This window comes from Oryzias melastigma, linkage group LG16, assembly GCF_002922805.2.
Source record: "Oryzias melastigma strain HK-1 linkage group LG16, ASM292280v2, whole genome shotgun sequence".
In the NCBI taxonomy this organism is placed as follows: Eukaryota; Metazoa; Chordata; class Actinopteri; order Beloniformes; family Adrianichthyidae; genus Oryzias; species Oryzias melastigma.
In genome coordinates, this window is record NC_050527.1 from 6,745,349 (window position 1) to 6,762,114 (window position 16,766).

Here is a 16,766-nt window from a genome sequence, read left to right on the forward strand (position 1 = left end):
GTTCACAGAGGATCATCAAAACGGGACAATAGAAGATTAGAAAAATGTTTCTTGATCTGATGAGTCTCCATTTCTGCTGCAACATTCTGGATCATGGATCCATCCTGCCTTCTATCAACAGGTCAGGCTGCTGGTGTGTAATGGTGTGGAGGATATTTTCTTGGCACAATTTTAGTACCAACTGAGCATAGATACAACACCACAGCCTACCTGAGTATTGTAGCCGACCACGTCCATCCCTTTGTGACCACAGTGTACCATCTTCTGATGGTTATCATCTCTGTAATCATCTCAGCCTGGCTTCTAGAACATGACAATGACTTCACTGGACTCAAATGACCTCCACAGTCAACAAAGAGACATCAAACGTTTATGTGAATTACAGAAACTGCTGATCGGCAGTTTTCCTCTTTGGGTTTTGGATGATCTAAACAGAAAACTAATCTAATAATTGTAAAGTTTGAGTGAAAGATTATCTGATGTCCTTCACTTAATTCAACAGTTTTTTTTTCTGCTAAGAACTAAAATCATATGAATACATTTACACAAACTCACAGCAGGTGAAAGGAGATGCTTAACGTATCTGGATCATTTTCCTCTTTGGCTTGTTTCTTTTTGACGCTCTTGTTCTTTCGTTCTTTCACTAATTCGTCTCCTCACCCACCTGCCTCAAACAGCTGCATTTCGGTTTCCCACCACCTGCCCCATTCCTGACAGAAAGGCTCTGACCTGCTGTCATGAGAGCGGCTCATTAGAGATCTGCTCAGCAAAGCGCTGGAACAGGTGTAGCTGATTTATAAAGGATGACGATTCAGCACACACACACACACACACAAGGAGAGGAAAAAGGGATAAAGCTTATAGCTCAATTTTTACTTGTGTCTTACGGCCACCGTTTGTTATCAAGCAAACATAAACTGATGCTACTCAAATTCATAGCAGCAAATTCAGGCACACAGAAGCACATCCTCTTTCAGCATTCTGATCAATCGTTGCCCTCCGGCTGTGGGCCTGTCCTAACTACAAAAGCAAACCGGTCATCACCAAGCTGTTCACTGCAGTGCTCATCCAGAGAGGCTCTGTGCATGTTATATAAAGCTTGTGGCATCATGTATAGTCTCTTTTTACGTTTAAAGTCAGAGCTGAAGAGTTCTTTGGATCTGCATTTGAAGTTGTAAAATTAGATAAAAATACTAAGAGAAAAACATTTACCCTTTAGTATGAAGTGCATTTATGATATTGATAAGTATTGGGACTCACTGGGAGTCCATATATTGAATTAAATGTTATCCATGTGCAGTTTGTGCATTCACCTGCAGGAACTCAGCACTGTGAGGCAGCCTTTCCTGAAACTACTGTCATTTTTTTTGCAACATTTTTGAACAAACAGAGTAAATTATAGTTAGTGCGTTATTTACCCTAATTTTTTCCCATAAAACTTCAGAAATAAAGTTACTGTAGCTTTTATTTTTCACACAGCAGTGAACAAAATGAGTCAAATCTAAAAGAAATCCTCACATTTAAAGTTTTATTAGTATAAAGTGAGTTACAGATGTTAAAACTTCATTACAACTTCAACTATTACTTCAGCAGCAGTCTAACGGAAACATTTAAAAGCACTTAGTTGACCTTTTTTGCGATTAACAAAAAAGTCTTAGTTAAAAAAAAAAAAAAAAAAAAAAAGCTAGGCTTTCTGCAAAAACAAGCACAGCCACACCCTTTTAAAGAACTGCATAAAGCAAAAACAGAGAGAGGTTATCTTTCTCCGGGAGAAGATGATGCATCTTTGTCGTCCACATTTCAAGCAATCTAAAGGTTAGCAAAGCATTATTTAAACTACCTTTTTAGAACTTCTTCAGCAGCTGTAGTCAAAGTGGCCATGAGCAAGGCACTTGACTCCCAAACTAACAGCATAGTCATCAGCAGGGTGCAGAAACATTAGGCTTCAGATTTAACAGAAAGAGCAGACTGTCTATGTACAAAAATGTAGTGATATAGCAGAAATAGTCAATTTTCCACCCACACACACAGTGTTTCTGTACCCTGGAGAGGGTCAGCAGGTTAACTCACTTCAGAGCGATTACTCGTATTGACACTTCCCTGAATAATGTCCGTTAAACACACAATAAGTCTATCACTTTCAAAACAACATTTTGGTGTGCAGAGTCTTGCATGTATTTCATGATAATATGGTATCATCAGCTATCAACTTAAGTTTTCTAGAGTATCACAAAACATATTTTCAGGAATAATTACTTAGGCAGATTATAACAACCCCCAAAATATTCAAGCAATTTTATTTGTGGATTCAATTCACAATGCAAAACTTTTTTAAAAGTGCAATATAGCAGAAAATATAAAGCCTTGGTTACTAAAATGACAAATAAAAACTGTCCTTGTTTGGTATTTTAGTTTCTAATTTTTCATATTGATTGTTGAGAATAAATTAGTGAACTATGAACTTGTTTTGTGCTGCTCAGACTGCGTATATCACATTGTAATAATACAAGTTAAAATGCAGACCATAACTGAGGGAAAAGTGCACATAAAATATATTTAAGCCTTATTTTTTAGGATGAGGTTGCTTTAGAATATTCCGAAACAGTCTTCAAAGTTTGCCTTTTACAGTGTCTGACATTCCTTATCTTTTTTAATCAATATAATTCTGGATAGAGAACAGTCTTTATAATCTCCTCTGCTCTGACAGGTCTGGAACACAGTGCAGGTCACAGAAGAAGGAAGCGTGCTTGATAAAGGTCCAGCCAGGCCAGCAGCAGGTGAAGAGTCAGTGCAGGACAGTGGCCACTAGAGGGCGCCAGATCCCCGCTGCAATAACGTGTTTGTTCCACGTTCAAACTTGTTGTAGACTCTTAATGAGTCCGATATTTTCTTGATTTGTGCCAAAGTTTCATTCAAAATGTACACCTTTATTCGTGTGAATGCAAGAGTTTATGTGAAGGTATGTACAAGAAGTTTAAAAGTGTTGTTTTAAAGGTATAAAACAACCTTTCACTTCTTCAAAGAAGAGCAACATTCATAGACTGCACAGTGTCAATTAATAATGAAGCTGTTGGTAATTCATAATACTAATAATTATTTTAACCGGGTGTTTTCCGCTGGGAGTCTAGATTTATCATAAATTTAGAGAAAATGAAAATAAATCGTGTTGTATTTAACATTTGTTAGAAACATAGAGTCCATGTAGCAGCATGAATTATGTCTGTAAAAAATGTATGTGCAGTCTAACATTTTCAACCTTTTTGCATTATACATTTACAAGTGCATACAAATTCCCCGCAGCTGCACTGCAGTATGTTGGTGTTCTACTGCAGCCTCTCGCTCCCGCTGCTGCTTCTCCTCTGTCACTCATCCCAGACTCTAATGTCTTTCTAGGAATCACTTCCATTCCAAACCACAATTCTTTCCAGTTTTTCTTCCCACACCTCCCGTTTGGTTTAATTCCATCACAGTTTGCGAGCTTCCACTTTGTTCTTGTTAAATCCTATTCCACAGCTACGTTTTTGGATGTGTGACTCCCTCTTTCCCCACTTTCCAACTCTGAGTGAGGAACTAAATGATGACGAAGAGTCACTTTTCTCGAAAGCTTTTCTGCTTAACAGGGGGAGGCGCTCATGTGCACGTGCGAGTGATAATGAGGGGGCGGTATGGGCGATGGGGGCATGGTCATAGGAAGAGCTTGGCCCTGGGGGTGCGAGGACAGCGACCTGGGCAGGGTTTGTGTGGAGGGGTAGCCGGCAGACTGCGGGTGCATCTGGTAGCTCCCTGGAGAGGAAGACGCAGAGGGTGGGCTGATCCGGCCGCCCGCCTGGAGGCCGCTTTTTGGCTGCTTTGGCAATGTTTGGTTGAGCTGGATGGAGATGTCGCTGGAGGCCTCCGAGGTGCTGCGGCCTCTCTTTGGTGGGGGCCAGGACGACTCCGGGTGGAGGTACTGGCCACTGTAGTCGCTACTCTCAGACAGGCGTGGACGGTAGATTGCAGGGTGGGGGCGGTACATCTCTTCTTCTGCGTAGCGCTTCATGAATAGGTACACTGACAGCACGCCGGCACCCTGAGAAAACACAAATCAATGAATTACAGGGGAAACTGTGTAGGAAATAGCAATAATGAGTAACAATTTTAATGAAAAACATGCTAATGCTCCACAAATTTAAGCCTTATCTATGAATAAAAAGACAGGATTCTCAGGTAAGAGTTGGGATAAAAGAAGAAACTAGTGGAGACAGTTTGGAATAGTACTGCAGCAGCGTAACCGCAGTGCTGCTGCTGCTGATGCTGATGAGAGAGAAGTAGTTGTGGGAGGTGAGCAAAGAACTCAGAAAACTGCATTGCATCCAGAATATCATTTATGAGTAAAGATGCTCCCAACGCCTGAAGTTCTACTTCTAAACCCCCAAGAATACTGACCATGAGAGCAAAACCCGTCAAGCATTAAATGTACTGCAGATATTGAAATCCTCACAAAGCGACACCAACCTCTTTGAGCAAGAAGGAAGAGGCAGCGAAGGCGAAGGACCAGCCGTAGTGGTAATTGAAGAACTGCTCGGGCTCTCTGGGCCGGTTCATCACCTCGTCATTAATGCTGGAGATGTAGAGCACCAGACCCACCACCAGACTGAGGCCTGCATGCAGCACATTAGCAATGACAGAGAGACAATGATGGAGTCAGATACAAGCCCGCTCATTATGTAGCCGTCTCCAGTCGCTGCGCCGCCGTGGCCGGAGAACAGAGACGTAGGCAGTGACCATGAAAAACGATTAGCTTCCAAAATGCTAACAATGATAAAGTGGTAGGAGAGAAGTGACGTGGATTTACAGGGGTGACTGTTCAAACACAAAAAAGTCATTGAAATTCTGAAAATCATATTGAGCTTGACGTAAAATCCTTATCGTATTTTCATATATATTCACTCACATTTTTTCCTAAAAAAAAGAGAGAAAAAAATTACTATTTTGTCCATTTGAAGGGGAAAATATGTGAATCCTTTGGAAATATTTGGTTTTATGCATAAACTGGACACATAATTATGTTTAATAAAGACATAAAAACATATTTTAATGTGATTTAAGCAGGTTATGTTCTTCTCCATCGTTGTGACTTAAACTAAGATAAAAAAACACACATCATGTACATAAATGGAGGGTTCACATACTTTCTCTTGTGCCTTGATATAAATAATAAACAGCCTATTTCTATTATTACATCACTTATCAAAACCCAATGCATTGTTTTAGCATGTTCCATTGCACAGTATTTTAACAATAATAATAAAAAAAAGATAATTTGAACAATAAAATGTCCCAGCAAAAGTGTGTTCAATTTGTGTTATTTTTTCAGATAAATTAAGTTTCTTTCGAAAAAATATCATTTTTAAATAGTACATCACATCCAAAATGAGTGACATCATTGTCCAGCCTAATTCTTTAAGTGCTCTATTGTGACCACAGTCAATAAATAAATAAATACATCAGTTTTGACTGTCACTGTGATCCACTAATAACATTTGGACTCAACTACTTTAAACCAGAGATTTTATTTATCCCCAGCAGCAGGACTGAAATCCCACTCATCACTTAATGTTTTCTCATTATGTTAATTAGCTACATAGCTCAGGTGGCACATTTATTATGTTTCAGTTTAAATGATTGCTGTGTCTAACAGGAATAGTGGGATCAAAGGGTAGCCTGCAGATTTCCATTTAAATGAAGAAACATTTTACAAATCCCGAGAGCCATTTGTTGTGTTTTACACAGACTAAATTACTTGGATTTGTAAGATAGTCTGGATGAAACACATAAAAAGACGGACTAGTGAAAGGAAAAGGAGATATCGCACTACAGACAGCAGATACAGATGCTGCGTTTTGGGGTGATGAGGAAGTGAAGTTTGGATGGATTTGTCTGGATGACTATTCAAACAGGTTTTGTTACACTTAGATGAGCTCTGAAAGACCCTGTTGCCCCACACTGTTGCCCCACACTCCAGGGCTTTAACCCCCTCAAGGGTGACTTTATTCCCAATTATATATTCATATATTTTTTTTTTGTTGTAGATTGAGTGGTATGTTGTAAATTAGCGATATTCAGAAAGGTTAAGTGAGTCTAAGAACAGAGGTGGAACAGGGGTAAAACCAAGCAGTAACTCTAATAGGAGGGGGGTGAAGCCAACCAGGAAGTGACCAAACATTACAGCACCTCAAATGACCAGAGGCCCAGGGCAGGTGCCTCCAGTGAGCAACTTTCAGTAGACTTCAATGATAATCGCGGTGGACTCTGGAAACAATACTCCTATGTTTAACTCGTTTAATCCGTTTAAGCTTTAGCATCAACTCTATTTTTTTGCCTTGCTGGAGACTTGAGCAAAAGTAGTTAGCGTTAGCATGGAGGGAAACCTTGGGCATGGCCAAAAACAAAAGGATAAAAAAAGATATAATCAGGTCCTGTGTTTGACTTCAAAATCAACAAAGTCTGAAAATTAAGTGTGTCGTTCAGAAAAATAAAACTTCTGCAATTTTTATGTTAAAGTACGGTAATCAAATTAATTTAAAAGGTTGAGGGGATTTTTGTAATAAGAACCTGCAGGGTCTAACACTAAGCTGGCTAACCGGTTGGTCAAATACAATAAGTGGGAACATATTAATGCAGTAAAACCTAACTGAACTAAAAAAAAAGTACTAAAGTAAAAATAAGTAAAATTAAATTAAAAAAAAAACCCAGCTGAATATCTCATTTACACTTGGAGAAAATTAAGATTTGGGTCTCAGCCTTTAAAAAAAAATCTTCAAAATCATATTTCGTATATTGCTGTTCTGAATCACAATTTGTTCCATAAATTTCAAGTTGACCGAGTAAGTGAACCAACTTTCAGACTGATGCTAGCTGGTGAGTTCCTTCATTTGTGAAAGCTCTGCCCTGAAAGGACAGGAAGTACTCTACCTAACCTCTGCAAGGACCCTGTCCTTCTCAGTGTTAAACTGTAAACAATGGCAGCAAAAAATATTGAAATAGTCGGGATAAAACTCACAACCACTGCTGGATGCCAAAGATTTTAAAGCTCCTAGGAAACATATCTTACCCCATGGAAAACTCCTCTCACAGAGTCACAACTACATTAGAAAATGTAACATTTTTCATAAAGAAGAAAACCTCAAATAAATTCTGTGCTAACAATTTTCCTTCATCTAAAGAAAATATACAAGCAAAAGTAAACTATTTTGGAGATTAAACTCATATTTCTGCAATTTTGTCATCTTTTCTGCAAAATTGCAGCAGAAAGTGAAGTTTTTTTGAGGGATGAATACAATATTTTTGAAAAAATTAAACTTAAAAATCTATTTAATTAAATTCTGCTGCTATTTTTTCATCACAAATAAAAATATTGAGAGGTGAAACATATTTTTTTGACGATCTACAAAAGTGTTGGTGAAAACTCCCAAAGCTTAATGCTGAGTCAGCATTTCTGACTCAATGATGACTCAACCCCAAGTCACAGAAGTCAAGACCTCATCTCTGTTTTTAAAGACTCGTCTAATAAAAAAAAAATCCAGTTTTTGGTGTTTTTAACATGTTCTTGTAGCCAGTTTCTCATGATGTATTGGATTGAAACCCCTTTTCTGGGTATTTATTCATTCAAATCGTATTGGAACAGGAGCAGAAAAAACTCTGAAGCAACTGAAATAGATCCATTAACGTCGTCATTTTCCTCATCTGAGCTGATATTTGGCTCAAAAATGTACGGCTGATTGCTCTAATATCACTCACTCATGTTAGCTTGTGGGTGTGAGGGGCTATAAGCTAGCGGGAGAGAGTGTAAATAAGTCAGAGGCCGATTTCTGAAGAACTCCTGTCACTCTGCAGAAAAAGTCTGAAAAAATGACTTTGATTTAAGCTAAAACGGCATAATCATAATTAAAAGAACACTGGAAACGCTTTTACAAAGGATGAAAATATAATTTGAGGGGGACTTTAGGGTGAAAGATGGCCGAACAGTCCATCTAAAAGCTTTTTTGTGTCACTTTACAGTTGATCATAAACAATGAATATGAAACCAGAAGCTTTGAGAAGTCAACATGATGCAAAAACATCCCTCTGCAGGGAGGCTTTATAAATGCATGTCATGCAGCATATGGTCAGCATGATAAAAAGCAACATTTAAAGGAAGCTGCATGCTTGGAGAACATTTATCTGCTGTAGAAGTTTTACAGAAATGACTTGTTTGAGAGATTATGATCTCACTGCAGCATTTTCAAACCACACTGCTGCTAATCCTGAACCGTATTTCAATTTTTAGTCCTACAAGACCACAGGAAGCACGGCAAACCCGAGTCACATGGGAGGAATGGGAGCGTGTTAGACGAGTGGTTTTTGTGCATGTCATGCTGGGTAAAGAGAAAAGGAAAAGAAGAAGAATCCTGACAGAGAAAGAGACTAACATGAGCAGCTAAGTGAGCGTGAATTACAGAGTCACACTGAGGCTTTTTATATCAATCTCCCGCCGTGGATCCTGTAACATTCATAGGGATGCTCCACCCAAACTACCACTTTCAGATGATTGTGGTGTGTCCTGACTAACCCCACACACCACAACGACCCACAATATCCTAGAAACAACACTCTGAATGAAAGAAAGATGAGGGAACAAGAGGAAGGGAAGAGTGTGTCACTGCAGAACATCATCCACCGCTGAGCGCTCTGATTGAACCGTGCTATTATATCACTCTATTAGCAGCGTTCTTCATAAAATAAAACACCATGACACTTTCAGCGCAGGCTATAAACATTATATAACCTCTGTTATATAAGTATTTGTATCCTGCTACGCCCTTTTTTTTCGTCAAGTCCCCACAAATCAGAATCTTCGTTGACGCTCCTCTAAGCTCTGCTTCCGTCTCACAATTGTGTGGTGAGGCAGAATTCATAGAGATCCAGTTGGGTTCCTGAAAGTTTTAAAAAAAAAAAAGAAAAAAAAAAGGGAACATTGCAGCCATCTGCTGCTCAAGAAGCATTACTGCAACAGTGAAGATAAAACCTCTCTGTCTGATTCACCTTTTTATAATCCAAGAAAAGAAATCTGCTGCTAGTTTTTTGAGGATGAGTCAAACTTTAGGCCCTTTGTGAGTAAATCAGGACACAGAGATGCTGTGATCAGTTATTCAGTGAGGAATGGGACCCACCTGAGAGGATGAAGAAGATGCCGGACACAAAGGCCAGTATGGTGCGCTGCGGCCGGATGTGCCCGATGTTGCTGATGACGAAAGCCGTGAAGACGAAGAGCAGCGACACCATCGGGAAAGGCGTGGCTGTTCGAACCATCTCTGTGGGGAGGAAACATCACCTCTTGAAAAACAAATACACATCATTTGTTGATCAAAGAGGATAAATACGGCTGTTCAGGAGCTTTTGTGCAAATTCTGACAATGTTGTGATGGAAGTAACTTTAAATTTTATTTTATATTTTTTAAAGTAACTTCCATCTGCATATTCAAAATATATTTTTACTGTAAACGGATTAATTAACCCCATATTGAAAAAAAATAGCTATTTAAGAATTAAACGATCAGTCAGTGCAAACAAAATTCAGAAATTCAAAGCCAACAAATTCAGATAAAAAATGAAGGAAAAAAGTGTTTTGGTGCAAATTATGGAATAATCATGAAAAATAAGAGTCCAGTTTAATTATTACACTTAAAAAAATGTGGAAAAACAAATGCTCACACAATATGAAACAGGTTAAATAAAAAAAAATACGGAGATATTTGGTTTATTTTCCTTTTGCTGCTTTTGCTGTTTTTTGTTACATACAAAGAGATACATTTGGTTAAAATAGCTTGATTGATTTAGTTTTCTTCTTTCATTTTCACCAAGGAAAATAGTATTATAGATTTTTTTGTTGTGTGCTATGAAAATGAAATATATAAACTAAACTAAACTAAAAATGTGTCTATATTTCACTCACTCAGGATGTTTGCTGTGTTTTCAGTGGTGATCTCTATTTCAGGTTCAGTGAAGTACTCTGATGCAACACACCTCCCGTTCTCTGATCCTGTGAGGAAACAGAAAATGGAGAATGCTGGGTTTGCTTTTAGGATCAAAGGCAGTGATGCATGAAGAAGCAGAGGTCTCTGTAGTCCCGCTGCCAGGTAACAATCATGTTTTGTGACAGCTTTAATTCCAGAGGCGAGCGTCTCCCTGACTTTCTTCTCTTCCCCTTTCCCACTTTGCTCACTTGTCTTTCTGCATACTTGCTTCTGTACTGTACACGAGCATGGAAACCCATTTGGACGCGTCTGGAAGAATCTGCATTAACATGTGGACAAAACTTCAGTTTTCCTTCCCGTACCTGCCACAAAGCAAACTCTCCAGAGGCCTGAGTGCAGCGCCATCTTGACCTCCATGCTTTGGTTCTGCTGCAGGATGATTCCCTCCACCATTATGAGCCAGTAGTCTGTGGACACGGCCACCCCCACCAGCAGCAGCCCGCAGGCCCCGAACACCGTGGACAGGATGGTCAGCGCGCGACTGCTGCACGAACTCATCTGGAGGGCGGAATGAGAAATAAAACATTGCAACTGTGGGACAAAATATATTAGGACAGGAAGGGGAGATGACAGACGAAAAAGTCAAACTCTTGGAATAACATGTGACTTAAACACACGCGGGTCACTCAGCTACTGGCCGTCCTCTTGTCCGGGCTGGTTATTGCCGAAGATGATTGGATGACACATTGCTCACAACCAATCGTGTTAAAGGTTGAAGTGTAGCCAGACTTCTCCAGTGAAGTCAAAGAAGGATTCAAAAATGGAGGGGCAGAGACAGGAAGGGGCGCATGAGTCACACATGGTCTTTCCGTGACTCTGTTCTGGTCGAATAGGAAGTGCTTTGCTGCACATCCTTCCTGCATGCTGTCTGTGTGCGTTTGTGAGTCTCGCCGCATGTGTGTGTTTGTGCGCCGCTGGCCTCTACTTAATTTGGACCACTGTTCGTTAGCATTAGCTTGACAAGTAATGAAGGATGGTGGCAAATGCAAAGAAGCTACATATATATATATATATATATATACACGAAAATGGGTAACTGACTAAAATGTACTCATTTTTATTCTTTAATCTTATTTCATGTATTTGTTGTCATCTCTATGCTTTCAATCTCCTTCCGTACAACAATCAGATGTCCAGCTACATTCCAAATGAGGACAAAGACAAAAAGGACACACAGTTGCGAGTGCCTCTTTTGCACTGACTTTTTCCTCTGAGCTACATAAAGGCTAACGTACCGTATGAAGCTGTAAAGAGACTGAGTCACTAAAGACCTACAGACATCCATGTAAATGCATGTCTGTTTTGTGTTCATTTGCATGCTTTTCCATATGCTTAATTTGTGATTTTGCTGTATTTTTAATAGAATTTTTCCTTGTCACACTCCTGGCTGTTCTAATTTAATGGGATGCAGCTCCAAATGTGCAGACTGCGATGCTGCAGATGTCAAAGGTTGCACTTTTGCATGGATGCTGTCAAGTTCATAGTATGTTCTGCACACACTGCAACAAATCATGAAAGTAATTTAGAATTGTACACAAAGAAAACAGAAATTAGCATAAAACTGATTTTTAAAGTAAAAAAAAGACAACCTCTGAGAGTTTTTTTTCTTATCTGTCTTGCATCAGGACCAAATTTGCTGATGGAGTATAACTCATCCCCCACTCTCTTGGTCTTATAAAAGCTGACAGCAGTGAAATCTCTTCTCCACTGTCATTAAAGTTTGAGGTGGTGTTTAAAACACTCTTATAAGCATTTCAATGCCACCCTGGACTTTTCTCTATGCTGTTTTCCTTTTCATAAGGAGCATGTCTTTAGGCATCTAACACCATCTGTGAGGGATGCTAAGCCTTAGAGTGAGGCGATCACATGCAAAATATGATAGAGCACATCATTTTAAACATCAATAATTAACATGAACTTTGTCAGACACCTTCAAAGGCACTGAAACTCATAGTAACATGAGGACTGTTTTATTATTCTGTTTCTGAGAAGGCCTTTGAGGCTTTCTGAAGTGCGGCCGAGAAACGGTGGGAAGAAATAACATTTTTAGACTAGACTTGCCCTTATCAAGACTTTACTGTATTTGACTGCTTTTATAGTTATTTTACTATATGTGCTAAAGCAAGGATAATCACGGGGTCTTTATTGAGTGAGGGCTTCACACAAATGATCAATTCAAACGTTTCTAAAAGTGCTCAGATTCAAAGTCTCAAGAGCTGCAAGAAGGTCTGACTGCTCCATTCCACATAAAATTGTAGATTTAGCTGCAGATCTGTTTATAATTCTTGCTTTTCATTTTTAAAGACTTTTATAATTCAGCCTAACAAAGTTACAGGACAGGTTTAAAAGTGTTCAGTCAGTGTGAATAAGCCAAAGAGACACATGAGCCACAAAAAAACCCCACTGACATGGCATAGCCTGACTCAAAGCACAGATGGTTCAAATAAAGATGACCAGACAGGAGCACTGCTGTGGAATGAACAGTCACACCTTCCAGCAGTTGGCAGATGGGCCAAAGTGCTCAGAAGTGAGAGGGAATCAGAAATTAGCTGTAATGAAATGATTAAAAATGTTCAGGCTTTTTCAGCACCATGGACAGCACCTTGAAGGACCACAACACATGTGCTCCACTTAAAGTTACAGACCTGAACCAGTCGGCACAGGATGTCTATTATACACCTAATATACATTTACTGAAGATGTCTACATCCATTACAACTCTATTTTGTTACTCTACCAATAGCGTTCTGCATGTAAACCTCTTATCTTTGGATATTTTTATATATATTAGGGTTCTTTTTAGACATTTACAATATAAAAAATAGAAAAGATAAGTCAAACATGTTTCTATAATTATAATATTTTAAATTGTCATCCTTTTTCTCCTTTTACTATCAAATATAAACAGGACAGCATTGGTGTTGAGTCCACTTTTTCTATACTACACATGTAAATGCAAGTACATATTTTTAGAATGCTGCCTCTGAACAGCAACTAGACACTATTGTGCAGCAGAAGATCAGAAAATGTGCTTTAAGATCATTATAATAATAATCCATCCAATCATTGTTTTGTTCAGTTAAATGACAAGTTAAACATCTAAACAGAAATAAATTAGTTGGATTGTTGTTCTGATACAAGTTACAGGTACATTTCAGTAGTGCTGCATTTTGTAAGACTTTGTGATAGTTCTGTATAAACTAAAAAGTTGTTTGGTGGTCTTGTGGTTAGATCTTTCACTTAACGTCAAGAAGAACCTGGTTCAAATCCCAGCTGGGACCTTTCTGAGTGAAGTTTGCACGTTCTCCCTTACAGATGTGGATTTTCTTTCTTAGTTAGTTAACTCAGGGGTGTTGAAAGTCAGGCCTCGAGGGCCGCCCTCTTGCTGGTTTTCCAGAAATCCTGCCTTATCTGCTGCGGATTACCTGGATCAGGTGTGTTTGACCAAAAGGAGCTTCAGTGGCAGGTTGGTTGGAAAACATGTGGGACACCGGCCCTCGAGGCCTGAGTTTGGACACCCCTGTGTTAACTACTTTATGGAGCCCTGAAACAAACTGGTGACCTGACCTGACCTTCAATAGCAGCTGATTGGAGCCAGCAAACCTGTGACCCCAAAAGAAATCCAGTGGGTTCTGGTAATTAGATGGATGTAAAATTGCAGTATTTTTAACAAACAACAAAAACATCTCAAGATTAGAGGCAGATATCTTTCAGAACACTGTTGGTAAACATCTAACAAAAAGAGATTTCCTGTAGACATCTGTAGATGTATATTAGGTGCCTGGAGGGTATTCTGATAAATAGATCTCAGCACATGAATTTCATTTTAACATGTCTTAAGTGTTCAAAGTACCAACTTTTACGATTAGATACAGTTTAACTAGTGCAACTTTTGAATTAAAAAAAGTTTTTATAAAAACCATAATGACTGATATTGGAAATGAACCATCTCACTAACTCAAGAACTTATATATATATATATATATATATATATATATATATATATATATATATAAAATTAAAAAAAACAATAGTGACTAACTATTGGCACTGAATTGAAGTGATAAAACTTTCCTCTGTGACTGAGTGACAATCTTGTTTCATTGCTTTAGTTCTCTCTTTAGTTTGTTATCTGAAAGCCAATTGGGTTAGACAGAAGCCACAGGGGTGACAAAAGGTCTAATCGCTTACAATCTACAGACTGACATGGCTTTCAGACTCAGAAAAACACCTAGAAAAGAGGGGAAGGGATGGCTGACAGACAGGAGGGAAAATGTGGATAACATCCAAGAGAAGGAATGGAAGAAGCAAACTGCCAAAGAGAAACTTTTTGGAAGATCTAAAGATCTATTGAAAGATTGTCCAGGAAACAGAATGATGAACCTGTGAATAAAATGCTCGTTAAACTACGCAGGTTTCAGTGTTTACGCGCGGAAAGAAGTGGAAGGATTCCTTACTGGAGAGTTCCTGACAAGTGTTATTCCTCTGCGCAGCCACACGGACACCCGCAGCGTTTCCACGCAGGAGAAGGGAGAGTTCAGCCTTCATTCAGCATTTTCTGTTAGGGATAACTACTCCCGTGTACACAGAGATCTGCACCCTGCTGTGGATGAGGATGGAGGAGATGATTTACATCCAAGTAACCTTAGTGATGGAGGAGGCGATGCGCGCGCGCGCTCTGGCACGAGAGCTCCTTCAGAATAAACACGTTAGGAACTTGAAATGGAAGAATGTAAAGCAAAATCCCACAACGACTTGTCTGACAGGTTAGAAATCAAACCCACATTTGTTTGATTCTGCTTTTGCTGCGCTCTCAGATCACATTGGCACAAAGAGAAGTCGCGTTACAAATGTAGTTTGTAACGATAGAAAGACATTTCCCCTCAACTATAACGCCAAGAAAAGCCAGACATTCAGATGGAGGATGGAGGAATACTTACAGCGCCACGCGAGTCGTGCGCACACACGATCCAGAAGCCAAGAAAGCCCGCGCCAGGGAGGCTCGCTGGATTTAGGAGGCTCTCTCCCCTCTTTTCCTCCCGTTCTTCCTTTTTTTCTTATTCCTTTCCTCACTGCAGCACGTTTATCCTAAAGCCCTCCAACCCATCCTCCAAATCCCTCCTCACTCCCTCTTTCTCTCAGTCTGTCCCAAGCACTGCGGTGGATCATCCAGTGAGCTACTTTGGCTCCGGAGAGGGAGAGAGAGAGGGAGAGGAGGAGGAGGAGGAGAAGGGAGAGAGGAGGAGGGGGGCTTTTCAAATATATATTTTCTTTTTAAAATTCTTTTGCCAATCAGAAATATTTATTGTTAAATGACATCCCATTAATAATCTGAAAACAGCAGGTTTTTGGGAAAGAGGTTTTTTAAATCCAAATATTTATTATATTATAAGTGAAGCTGCTTTAACTGTTTATTTTGTGTATTTGGAATAAAAAAACTTTAACTGGTAAAATAAAAGGAAAATAGGAACATATAGATACACTTATTGAAGTAATAATAGAAATAAACCTTATAAATGTTCCTTTTGATGAAGTTTTTTCAGCTACATTTTTGTAGTTTTCCTTCACTTAACACACAACTTAAGCATGATTTATGCACGGAGAGGCATTCAACCAAAAGATAACCCAACTAAAAAAAAAAAAGTCTGGTATGAAACGAATGAACTGAAATTAGGAGAAAAGACAGTCTTACTATAATAAAAACTCTAGAAGAAGTGATGCATATTAGCCAATGAATTCCCACAAAACATGTTAAACTATTTATCCTTCCCTCCTCCTGCCCCCCTCCTACTTTGTCTCCTGTGGTCTGTGTCCGTTTATTCTATTTTTAGCCAACTGGTGGAGGAATCCTGTATTTTTAGTAACGATATCAATAGTCTACAGCACACTCTGACCTCAGGCCATGAGCTAGAGACAGTCAGAGAGGAAGACGAGGAGGGAGGGAGGAAAGAGAGAAGCAGAGGAGGACGAGGACAGAGGAAGAGGAGAGCGTGCTGGAAAAAGAGAGATCTCCTCTTGGTGACAGTGGGAGTGATGGAGTGCATGTTCAATTCATGCCAGTGAGCACTGAAGGTTGATCGCGCAGAGGGAGCTTGGGATAGCAATTAACTTAAGCCAAACATAAAATGTTTTTGTCATAACAATTATATTTTTAAAGTTTCACTACTCAACTCAGGACTTAATAAAAAACACAAATGAAGCCAAATGTGTTAATTTATTATTTTTTAAAAAACAGAACACATCTTGTGGTTACAGTTTATAGTTTCAAGCAAAAAAACAGCCACAAAGAAAAGAAAATATGCTTTTTTGATCATCAGTGAAGAATAATCCAAATAAAGCAGAATTTATGTGAAGATGGGTGAAAGGAGGATTAGATGATGACAGGATAGATACATAAAATACTGACAGTGACGGAGTCAAAGTACGGAACTGACAATCAGGGAAAAAAAAAAAAACGTGAGAAGAAGTGAGGGAATTAGGAGGTTGATGAGATTTTAATGTGAAGGTCAACTTGATATAACTCAGGTCTCTATGGAGATATTAGTCCCATCTTGATGCTGGCGAGGGGGCGGGGGTAGATAGGGCAAGTGGAGGAAGCAAGCGAGATGCTTTTGCTGGTTCGACAACTAAAGTCCCGCAGCAAACCGAGAGGTCAGCATGTTTTCCGCCTGTGTGAGCGTGCACACATGCTGGAGGTGCACTCCCCCCCCC

General features: G+C 39.3%; 2 protein-coding genes across 2 annotated transcripts in view; both read right to left on the minus strand.

Annotated features, from left to right (window-relative positions):
- Positions 1-1,511: 1,511 nt before the first annotated feature.
- Positions 1,512-15,254, minus strand: cacng7b (calcium channel, voltage-dependent, gamma subunit 7b). Its single transcript, XM_024268415.2, has 6 exons — positions 14,996-15,254; positions 10,358-10,553; positions 9,974-10,060; positions 9,192-9,332; positions 4,495-4,640; positions 1,512-4,069 (listed from the first exon to the last, which is right to left on the minus strand). Exons 2-6 carry the CDS (start codon positions 10,551-10,553, stop codon positions 3,614-3,616), a joined length of 1,026 nt encoding a protein of 341 aa, XP_024124183.1. The 5' UTR covers positions 14,996-15,254; the 3' UTR covers positions 1,512-3,613.
- A 996-nt stretch (positions 15,255-16,250) lies between these two features.
- The window catches only part of prkcg (protein kinase C, gamma), a gene marked incomplete in the record, with an annotated part of 34,551 nt that continues 34,035 nt past the window's right edge, over positions 16,251-16,766 (minus strand). The window contains 1 exon segment of the mRNA XM_024267366.2: positions 16,251-16,766.